The sequence below is a fragment of the Staurois parvus genome, unplaced genomic scaffold, assembly GCF_062004578.1.
Source record: "Staurois parvus isolate SC_StPar_1 unplaced genomic scaffold, SC_StPar_1.0 ptg001509l, whole genome shotgun sequence".
Classification (NCBI taxonomy): domain Eukaryota; kingdom Metazoa; phylum Chordata; class Amphibia; order Anura; family Ranidae; genus Staurois; species Staurois parvus.
This window is the reverse complement of record NW_028319305.1, coordinates 122,691-135,138: the sequence shown is the minus strand read 5'-3', so window position 1 is coordinate 135,138 and position 12,448 is coordinate 122,691. Positions and strand designations below refer to the sequence as shown.

The window sequence follows — 12,448 nt, the reverse complement described above, 5'->3', positions numbered from 1 at the left end:
GGGGATGAAGCCTGACTACATGGGGGATGAAGCCAGACTACATGGGGGATGAAGCCAGACTACAAGGGGGATGAAGCCTGACTACATGGGGGATGAAGCCAGACTACATGGGGGATGAAGCCAGACTACATGGGGGATGAAGCCAGACTACAAGGGGGATGAAGCCACACTACAAGGGGGATGAAGCCAGACTACAAGGGGGATGAAGCCAGACTACATGGGGGATGAAGCCAGACTACATGGGGGATGAAGCCAGACTACATGGGGGATGAAGCCAGACTACATGGGGGATGAAGCCAGACTACATGGGGGATGAAGCCAGACTACATGGGGGATGAAGCCAGACTACATGGGGGATGAAGCCAGACTACATGGGGGATGAAGCCAGACTACAAGGGGGATGAAGCCAGACTACATGGGGGATGAAGCCAGACTACATGGGGGATGAAGCCAGACTACATGGGGGATGAAGCCAGACTACATGGGGGATGAAGCCAGACTACAAGCGGGATGAAGCCAGACTACAAGGGGGATGAAGCCAGACTACAAGGGGGATGAAGCCAGACTACATGGGGGATGAAGCCAGACTACATGGGGAATGAAGCCAGACTACATGGGGGATGAAGCCAGACTACATGGGGGATGAAGCCAGACTACATGGGGGATGAAGCCAGACTACATGGGGGATGAAGCCAGACTACAAGGGGGATGAAGCCAGACTACATGGGGGATGAAGCCAGACTACAAGGGGGATGAAGCCAGACTACAAGGGGGATGAAGCCAGACTACAAGGGGGATGAAGCCAGACTACAAGGGGGATGAAGCCAGACTACAAGGGGGATGAAGCCAGACTACATGGGGGATGAAGCCAGACTACAAGGGGGATGAAGCCAGACTACATGGGGGATGAAGCCAGACTACATGGGGGATGAAGCCAGACTACATGGGGGATGAAGCCAGACTACATGGGGGATGAAGCCAGACTACATGGGGGATGAAGCCAGACTACATGGGGGATGAAGCCAGACTACATGGGGGATGAAGCCAGACTACAAGGGGGATGAAGCCAGAAGCCAGACTACATGGGGGATGAAGCCAGACTACATGGGGGATGAAGCCAGACTACAAGGGGGATGAGGCCAGACTACATGGGGGATGAAGCCAGACTACAAGGGGGATGAAGCCAGACTACATGGGGGATGAAGCCAGACTACATGGGGGATGAAGCCAGACTACATGGGGGATGAAGCCAGACTACATGGGGGATGAAGCCAGACTACATGGGGGATGAAGCCAGACTACAAGGGGGATGAAGCCAGACTACATGGGGGATGAAGCCAGACTACAAGGGGGATGAAGCCAGACTACATGGGGGATGAAGCCAGACTATAAGGGGGATGAAGCCAGACTACAAGGGGGATGAAGCCAGACTACATGGGGGATGAAGCCAGACTACAAGGGGGATGAAGCCAGACTACAAGGGGGATGAAGCCAGACTACAAGGGGGATGAAGCCAGACTACAAGGGGGATGAAGCCAGACTACATGGGGGATGAAGCCAGACTACAAGGGGGGTGAAGCCAGACTACATGGGGGATGAAGCCAGACTACATGGGGGATGAAGCCAGACTACATGGGGGATGAAGCCAGACTACATGGGGGATGAAGCCAGACTACATGGGGGATGAAGCCAGACTACAAGGGGGATGAAGCCAGACTACAAGGGGGATGAAGCCAGACTACAAGGGGGATGAAGCCAGACTACAAGGGGGATGAAGCCAGACTACATGGGGGATGAAGCCAGACTACAAGGGGGATGAAGCCAGACTACAAGGGGGATGAAGCCAGACTACAAGGCGGATGAAGCCAGACTACATGGGGGATGAAGCCAGACTACAAGGGGGGTGAAGCCAGACTACATGGGGGATGAAGCCAGACTACATGGGGGATGAAGCCAGACTACATGGGGGATGAAGCCAGACTACATGGGGGATGAAGCCAGACTACATGGGGGATGAAGCCAGACTACATGGGGGATGAAGCCAGACTACATGGGGGATGAAGCCAACTTCTCCAATAGAAATCTCCCCTTGGGATCCCCAATGTTCATGAGACGTGTAGTTGGATTCAGTGTCCAGTTATAAATGAATTTATCGTTTAATAGCAACAAATCTATGGAGGTAAAACATCTCCAGATCAGAAAAGGAACCGATATTGTTCACATTCCCCATAGAGTCAATGGATCCTATGAGGGTCTACACGTGACTGTAGAGGGGATTCGGTGGATCCTATGAGGGTCTACACGTGACTGTAGAGGGGATTCGGTGGATCCTATGAGGGTCTACACGTGACTGTAGAGGGGATTCGGTGGATCCTATGAGGGTCTACACGTGACTGTAGAGGGGATTCGGTGGATCCTATGAGGGTCTACACGTGACTGTAGAGGAGATTCGGTGGATCCTATGAGGGTCTACACACGACTGTAGAGGGGATTCGGTGGATCCTATGAGGGTCTACACACGACTGTAGAGGGGATTCGGTGGATCCTATGAGGGTCTACACACGACTGTAGAGGGGATTCGGTGGATCCTATGAGGGTCTACACACGACTGTAGAGGGGATTCGGTGGATCCTATGAGGGTCTACACACGACTGTAGAGGGGATTCGGTGGATCCTATGAGGGTCTACACGTGACTGTAGAGGGGATTCGGTGGATCCTATGAGGGTCTACACACGACTGTAGAGGGGATTCGGTGGATCCTATGAGGGTCTACACACGACTGTAGAGGGGATTCGGTGGATCCTATGAGGGTCTACACACGACTGTAGAGGGGATTCGGTGGATCCTATGAGGGTCTACACACGACTGTAGAGGGGATTCAGTGGATCCTATGAGGGTCTACACACGACTGTAGAGGGGATTCGGTGGATCCTATGAGGGTCTACACACAACTGTAGAGGGGATTCGGTGGATCCTATGAGGGTCTACACGTGACTGTAGAAGGGATTCGGTGGATCCTATGAGGGTCTACACATGACTGTAGAGGGGATTCGGTGGATCCTGAGGGTCTACACATGACTGTAGAGGGGATTCGGTGGATCCTATGAGGGTCTACACAGAGGGGATTCGGTGGATCCTATGAGGGTCTACACGTGACTGTAGAGGGGATTCGGTGGATCCTATGAGGGTCTACACGTGACTGTAGAGGGGATTCGGTGGATCCTATGAGGGTCTACACGTGACTGTAGAGGGGATTCGGTGGATCCTATGAGGGTCTACACACGACTGTAGAGGGGATTCGGTGGATCCTATGAGGGTCTACACACGACTGTAGAGGGGATTCGGTGGATCCTATGAGGGTCTACACACGACTGTAGAGGGGATTCGGTGGATCCTATGAGGGTCTACACGTGACTGTAGAGGGGATTCGGTGGATCCTATGAGGGTCTACACACGACTGTAGAGGGGATTCGGTGGATCCTATGAGGGTCTACACACGACTGTAGAGGGGATTCGGTGGATCCTATGAGGGTCTACACATGACTGTAGAGGGGATTCGGTGGATCCTATGAGGGTCTACACACGACTGTAGAGGGGATTCGGTGGATCCTATGAGGGTCTACACACGACTGTAGAGGGGATTCGGTGGATCCTATGAGGGTCTACACACGACTGTAGAGGGGATTCGGTGGATCCTATGAGGGTCTACACACAACTGTAGAGGGGATTCGGTGGATCCTATGAGGGTCTACACGTGACTGTAGAAGGGATTCGGTGGATCCTATGAGGGTCTACACATGACTGTAGAGGGGATTCGGTGGATCCTGAGGGTCTACACATGACTGTAGAGGGGATTCGGTGGATCCTATGAGGGTCTACACAGAGGGGATTCGGTGGATCCTATGAGGGTCTACACGTGACTGTAGAGGGGATTCGGTGGATCCTATGAGGGTCTACACGTGACTGTAGAGGGGATTCGGTGGATCCTATGAGGGTCTACACGTGACTGTAGAGGGGATTCGGTGGATCCTATGAGGGTCTACACACGACTGTAGAGGGGATTCGGTGGATCCTATGAGGGTCTACACGTGACTGTAGAGGGGATTCGGTGGATCCTATGAGGGTCTACACACGACTGTAGAGGGGATTCGGTGGATCCTATGAGGGTCTACACGTGACTGTAGAGGGGATTCGGTGGATCCTATGAGGGTCTACACGTGACTGTAGAGGGGATTCGGTGGATCCTATGAGGGTCTACACATGACCATAGAGGAGGCAGTACGTTGTCCAGAGATACTCACAGGTCAGGAGCAGCCAGAGAAGAGCCATGCGGGGAATAAGGAGAGATGTGGCAGATATCAGTTACATACGATATACAGAATCCACATGACCAATCATTTCCTTTCTCCGGTGACACCGCAGTCCCTCCACCATTCCCATGACCCGGCTGGCACCGAGACCCCATGACGTCACAGACGAATGTATGCATTAGTGACATGGGAGGAATTCCCACCACAGAAAAGGGGAGGAGATAACGGTGAGGAACGCCCCTCCCCCGCCATGTCCTACAACAGGATGGACCATATTTTGTGTCCTCCTCCTTACTGTACTCATGACTATAGAGGAGACCCATCTGGACTCAGCGCCCCTCATAACTAGGAAGCTGCTCATACATGGAGTGTATCTAGCGGTGGGAGCTTAGAACCCCCGTCAGGTTTTTATTACCACCCCCCATGGGAAGAGCCACCACCTCTATGTGCCCTGTGACAATGAAGCTTGAAGAGGAACTCCACTTTTGTTGAGGAAACCCCGCCCCCTCGGGGGATCTCTGTACATTGCAGGGATTGGAACACTTTGTAGCAGATTCCGACCTTTTGTTATTCTGAAGAAATCTCTGTTTGTTTCCCCGTGTCCTGTTCAGAGTGTGACTGGGAGGGGCTATATCATTATCAATCAGCTGCTGCACCTGCGGGGCTCTATTGAGGAAAGTGGCAGGGTCTGCATCCCTCCAGATCTGATTTCCTTTTCGGAGGATCTCACCAAAAATGACAATTTTGTTGCAGGGGATGCCCAAAATCTAATGTGTATCTGAGTGTAGACAGTGAAGCCAATCACACAGCAGGGAATGACATTTCTGGGGGCGGTCCATATACCATCTGTGTACAGAACACCTCCAGGCGGCCATATTGCATTTTACAGAAGAGGACGGCGGCTGCAGATTGCGAAGGGATTACAATACGACTCGAGTCGCCATTCTATACATTATGTTCTTTTTTTATTTGCTCTTTTTTTTCCCACAGAAATGGAGTTACCCTTTAATGTGACTGGAAATCCAAGGTGTCACCAGAGCAGGAACAGAGAGGAAATCATCCATTGGGGACACTGATCTGGTGCAGGGGGGGACTGACCATTTGGAAACTCAGGCACTGCCCGAGGGCCCGGGGTCAGTAGGGGGCCCCATGAGATGCCCCAGATACCTTTTTCATAGGCGTTTTTGAGTTTAGGCAAGGACACAGGGGCCCCATGATCCCCTATTGCCCGGGGGCCCCATGAGTTGTCAGTCCGCCCCTGATCTGGTGACTACAGGGGTCCTCTGACTTCCTGTTGTGTCTGGATCCCCAGCTACCAATCAGATGCAAGCTTTCATTCCCTATCCCTCATCTTCCAGCGCAGGTTGGATTGGTCGATGTGGAAGATTGCGGACGGTTCTGATTGAAGACAATTTGGTAAATGAAACACAAAAAGCAAAAAAAAAACCTGACTGGGGTTATAACCCTCCTGACTCCTCCCACAAATACAAAGGAACGCTTTGCTTGTAGATAATCTATAAAGACCATCATGGTGCCTACAGCGACCAATCAGATTCAACACAGACAGTTCATCTTTCAGAAACCTCCATACAAAGGTCTCAAATTAGTGAGCCCTTCTATAGAACGAACTGTGGGTCACCAGCAGCCAATCAGATGTCAGCTTTCATTTCATTCATTTTCCACCGAAGGTTTGATTGGTTGTTGTGGATCAGAAGTGGCAGTTTAGAGATCGATCGGCTTTAGGTATGGAAATCGTGTTACATTGCAGATTTGAAGATGTAACAAAGAATCTGATTGGCTGCTGTCGGCAGGAGGGATATTTGTGAAGCAGAATAATGGGTCCACTGACCTGGGTCCGGGGCCACACATTCACATCGGTAGGTGGTGACGTAGTCCGGCTTGAAGTCGGAATTGATGGGATAATACTTGAAGGATCCAATCATCTTCTTCACGGCGTCATAAATGAAGATGAAGCTGATGAGCGTAGAGAATCCCTCCTCGGTGAAACGCGTGATGTACTTGATGATGAAGCTGGCGTCTGTGGCCACCAGGATAAGGCACTGCAGGGCGGAGTGAAGACCGATCCACAAACGGAACTCCATGTAGTCGATGTCATTACCCCTGCAAGGAAACGATCATTACATCTATATCCTACCTGTCACAGCGCTCCTTCAGTGTTACCTATAATGCCACCACCCCCCCCTCACTCCCCCTCTCTGTTGGGGTCCCTCAAGGCTCTGTCCTCGGGCCCCTTCTCTTCTCCATCTACACCTCCTCCCTCGGCCAACTCATACACTCTCACGGCTTCAACTACCACCTCTATGCCGACGACACACAAATCTATCTCTCAACCCCCCACCTCACCCCCTCGGTCTCCACCCCCCACCTCACCCCCTCGGTCTCCGCCCAAATCACACACCTACTGAGCGACATATCAGATTGGATGTCACTCCACTTCCTTAAACTGAACCTCTCCAAAACCGAGTTTCTTGTCTTCCCCCCAGCCCGGACACCACCCCCATTGATTTCTCCGTCACATCCAACAACGCTACCATCAAACCCGCCCCGCAGGCCAGAGTACTGGGTGTCATTCTGGACTCCAACCTATCCTTCCAGCCCCAAGTCCAATCTTTAACAAACTCGTGCAGACTCCGCCCCCGCAACATGCAGACTCCGCCTCCGCAACATGCAGACTCCACCCCCGCAACATGCAGACTCCACCCCCGCAACATGCAGACTCCACCTCCGCAACATGCAGACTCCACCTCCGCAACATGCAGACTCCACCTCCGCAACATGCAGACTCCACCTCCACAACATCGCCAAAATCCGCACGTTCCTAACCCCAGAAACTACTAAACAGCTCATCCACTCCCTCATCATATCACGACTCGACTACTGCAACTCCCTCCTCACTGGCCTGCCTCGCCGCTGGCTATCCCCGCTTCAGTCCATCCTGAATACGGCCGCCAGACTCATTCACCTTTCCAACCGCTCCATCTCCGCCACCCCCCTCTGCCAATCCCTCCACTGGCCTCCACTCAGTGTCCTCCACCCCTCTCTGCCAATCCCTCCACTGGCCTCCACTCAGTGTCCTCCACCCCTCTCTGCCAATCCCTCCACTGGCCTCCACTCAGTGTCCTCCACCCCTCTCTGCCAATCCCTCCACTGGCCTCCACTCAGTGTCCTCCACCCCCCTCTGCCAATCCCTCCACTGGCCTCCACTCAGTGTCCTCCACCCCTCTCTGCCAATCCCTCCACTGGCTTTCGATTGGACAACGGATCAAATTCAAAATCCTAACACTGACGTATAAAGCCGTCCACCATACTGCCCCGAACTACATCACTGACCTAATATCCAAGTACCACCCAACACGCACACTCCGCTCCTCACAAGACCTCCTTCTCTCTAGTTCCCTGGTCTCCTCCTCCCATGCCCGCCTCCAGGACTTCTCCAGGGTGTCACCCATCCTCTGGAACTCCCTGCCCCAACCCATCAGATTATCACCTACTCTCCTCTCCTTTAGGCGCACCCTGAAAACCCATCTCTTCAGGGAAGCCTACCCCACCCCCTGCTAACTTGCCGACCTCCTCCACTCCTCCTACCACTCCATCCCCCACAGCTATCTCCTCCTGTACCACCATCCCCTCCCTCCTAGATTGTAAGCTCCCAGGATCAGGGCCCTCGATCCCCTCATGTATCACATTGTATTGGTATTGTTCTGTCCCCTCTGTAATGTACAGCGCTGAGCCAACTATGGGGGCTTTATAAATACTGTATAATAATAATAACATCTGCCAGACTCGAAGGAGAACTCCGGGCACAAGACCTGAACACTGCATTTTCTTCAGCTGCAGTTAGGTAACATTTGTTCCTCCCCCAGCCTGAGAAAGGAGAAGCAGCAGACTCATGAGATCATCTCTCTGCACATGAGTACTGCAACACAGCTGGTTGGCTGCATCTCCCTCTCCCAGTCAGAGCTCTGCTCGCATCAACAATCAATGACATGATGTATCCATTAATACAGAGCTGCAACAATTTCTTCACACCAACCAGAAGTCATAGAAACCTTCATGATGGAAAGGTTCCTCCCCAAGAAGAAAGTCCTTCGAAATTGTTCCAGATCCTGTATGAGGGAAGATCTCCTCTCTGGACGGTGAAGATCCCGAAGAACCATTTCTACCCCCAGCATTCTGGTATCTACCAACCATATGGGACCTTACAGCCAACATGTCTACTGACCCCTCCCCCCAGATCAATGAATCAAAGATGATTGGCTGTAATTGCAGCTGAGAACATCCTGCACTGAGCTTCAAAGACCCCATCCATAGACCCCATCCATAGACCCCATCCACTGACCCCATCCATAGACCCCATCCACTGACCCCATCCACTGACCCCATCCACTGACCCCATCCACAGACCCCATCCACAGACCCCATCCACTGACCCCATCCACAGACCCCATCCACAGACCCCATCCACTGACCCCATCCACAGACCCCATCCACTGACCCCATCCACTGACCCCATCCACTGACCCCATCCACTGACCCCATCCACTGACCCCATCCACTGACCCCATCCACAGACCCCATCCACTGACCCCATCCACAGACCCCATCCACAGACCCCATCCACTGACCCCATCCACTGACCCCATCCACTGACCCCATCCACTGACCCCATCCACAGACCCCATCCACTGACCCCATCCACTGACCCCATCCACTGACCCCATCCACTGACCCCATCCACAGACCCCATCCACAGACCCCATCCACAGACCCCATCCACAGACCCCATCCACTGACCCCATCCACTGACCCCATCCACTGACCCCATCCACTGACCCCATCCACTGACCCCATCCACAGACCCCATCCACTGACCCCATCCACTGACCCCATCCACTGACCCCATCCACAGACCCCATCCACTGACCCCATCCACAGACCCCATCCACTGACCCCATCCACTGACCCCATCCACAGACCCCATCCACTGACCCCATCCACAGACCCCATCCACAGACCCCATCCACTGACCCCATCCACTGACCCCATCCACAGACCCCATCCACAGACCCCATCCACAGACCCCATCCACAGACCCCATCCACTGACCCCATCCACAGACCCCATCCACTGACCCCATCCATAGACCCCATCCATAGACCCCATCCATAGAACCCATCCATAGACCTCATCCATATACTCCATCCACAGACCCCATCCAAAGACCCCACCCATAGACCCCACCCACAGACCCCATCCATAGACCCCATCCACAGACCCCATCCATAGACCCCATCCACAGACCCCATCCACAGACCCCATCCATAGAACCCATCCATAGACCTCATCCATATACTCCATCCACAGACCCCATCCAAAGACCCCACCCATAGACCCCACCCACAGACCCCATCCATAGACCCCATCCACAGACCCCATCCACTGACCCCATCCACAGACCCCATCCACAGACCCCATCCACAGACCCCATCCACAGACCCCATCCATATATTCCACCCATAGACTCCATCCACAGTCTCCATCCATAGACCCCATCCACAGACCCCATCCATAGACCCCATCCACAGACCCCATCCACAGACCCCATTCATAGACCCCATCCACAGACCCCATCCATAGACCCCATCCACAGACCCCATCCACAGACCCCATCCACAGACCCCATCCATAGAACCCATCCATAGACCTCATCTGTATACTCCATCCACAGACCCCATCCAAAGACCCCACCCACATACCCCATCCATAGACCCCATCCACAGACCCCATCCACAGACCCCATCCACAGACCCCATCCATAGACCCCATTCATAGACCCCATCCATAGACCCCATCCATAGACCCCATCCACAGACCCCATCCACAGACCCCATCCATATATTCCACCCATAGACTCCATCCACAGTCTCCATCCATAGACCCCATCCACTGACCCCATCTATAGACCCCATCCATAGACTATCCATAGACCCCATCCATAGACTCTATCCATAGACTCCATCCATAGACTCCATCCATAGGCTCATTCATAGAACCCATCCACTGACCCCATCCATAGACCCTATCCATAGACCTCATCCATAGACTCCATACATATATTCCACCCATAGCCTCCATCCATAGAACCATCCACTGACCCCATCCATAGACCTCATCCGTATTATCAATCCATAGACTTTATCTGTAGACTCCATCCAATAGACCCCATCCATAGTGTCCATCCATAGCTCCCACCCATAGGTTCCACCCATAGACCCCATCCATAGCTCCCACCCATAGGTTCCACCCATAGACCCCATCCATAGCTCCCACCCATAGACCCCACCCATAGGTTCCACCCATAGACCCCATCCATAGCTCCCACCCATAGACCCCACCCATAGACCCCATCCATAGCTCCCACCCAAAGACCCCATCAATAGCTCCCACCCATAGACCCCACCCATAGCTCCCACCCATAGACCCCATCCATAGCTCCCACCCATAGACCCCATCTTATGTCTCTCTTTCTTATTCCTCATTATTTCTCCAGATTGACGTGTCTCCATTGGCCTCCATCCCTGTGAATGTGGGAAGCCACGCCCGGTTTTGTCCTACCATCAGATTATCACAATGGAGTGTTTCCTCAGACTTGTCCGGGATTCAGTTATGATTGTAAGCCTCTGTGTACCCCAAATATTATAATGGACATGTGACCAGGTGAGGGATCATGTGACGAGTGCCATGGAAGTATGACTCTTCCATCCGTTTACAGAAGGTACCCCAGAGGAGAGGAGTACCTACCTCCAGCACCTATACACACTCTGCTAGGACCATTGAGGTCTATTGGATGTGAAGATGAAGCCATGATGGACATGTAGGAGGACGTATGACATCACTGGCATGGAATCACATGACCCCTCTGTGGGTTCCACTTACTTGCTGAAATCAAAGAGAAGCTTCTCGAAGATGAGGATGGGGCCGGTGCTGCTCAGGATGATGAGAGGTTGTCCAGCAAACAGACAAAACACGGAGCCCGTCATTGCTGTGCCCAGGAAGCTCTCCATCACCCCCTGCCGAGGCAAAACACGTCACATGACTGGGGAGCACGGAATGGGGGGGGCAAAACATGTCACATGACTGGGGAGCACAGAATGGGGGGGGAAACACATCACATGACTGGTGGAGCACAGAATGGGGAGGGGCAAAACACGTCACATGACTGGGGAGCACATAATGGGGGGGGGAAACACGTCACATGACTGGGGAGCACGGAATGGGGGGGGACAAAACATGTCACATGACTGGGGAGCACGGAATGGGGGGGGCAAAACATGTCACATGACTGGGGAGCACAGAATGGGGGGGGGAAACACGTCACATGACTGGGGAGCACGGAATGGGGAGGGGGCAAAACATGTCACATGACTGGGGAGCACGGAATGGGGGGGGCAAAACATGTCACATGACTGGGGAGCACAGAATGGGGGGGGAAACACATCACATGACTGGTGGAGCACAGAATGGGGAGGGGCAAAACACGTCACATGACTGGGGAGCACATAATGGGGGGGAAACACGTCACATGACTGGGGAGCACAGAATGGGGGGGCAAAACATGTCACATGACTGGGGAGCACGGAATGGGGGGTGAAACACGTCACATGACTGGTGGAGCACGGAATGGGGGGAGGGGCAAAACACGTCACATGACTGGGGAGCACAGAATGGGGGGGCAAAACATGTCACATGACTGGGGAGCACGGAATGGGGGGGGAAACACGTCACATGACTGGTGGAGCACGGAATGGGGGGAGGGGCAAAACACGTCACATGACTGGGGAGCACGGAATGGGGGGGGAAACACGTCACATGACTGGTGGAGCACAGAATGGGGAGGGGCAAAACACGTCACATGACTGGGGAGCACATAATGGGGGGGGAAACACGTCACATGACTGGGGAGCACGGAATGGGGGGGCAAAACATGTCACATGACTGGGGAGCACGGAATGGGGGGTGAAACACGTCACATGACTGGTGGAGCACGGAATGGGGGGAGGGGCAAAACACGTCACATGACTGGGGAGCACGGAATGGGGGGGCAAAACATGTCACA

The 12,448-nt window shown here is 53.4% G+C and overlaps 1 protein-coding gene across 4 annotated transcripts in view; it reads right to left on the bottom strand.

Annotated features, from left to right (window-relative positions):
- Positions 1-12,448, bottom strand: part of SLC4A5 (solute carrier family 4 member 5) — a 169,952-nt gene that overhangs the window by 54,633 nt on the left and 102,871 nt on the right. For all 4 annotated transcript variants that reach the window (XM_089662644.1, XM_089662648.1, XM_089662647.1 and 1 more), the window contains exons 14-15: positions 11,269-11,402; positions 6,161-6,432 (exon numbers count right to left, since the gene is read on the bottom strand). In XM_089662644.1, the coding sequence (XP_089518770.1) occupies positions 6,161-6,432; positions 11,269-11,402 (406 nt within the window). The remainder of the gene's footprint in view (positions 1-6,160; positions 6,433-11,268; positions 11,403-12,448) is intronic.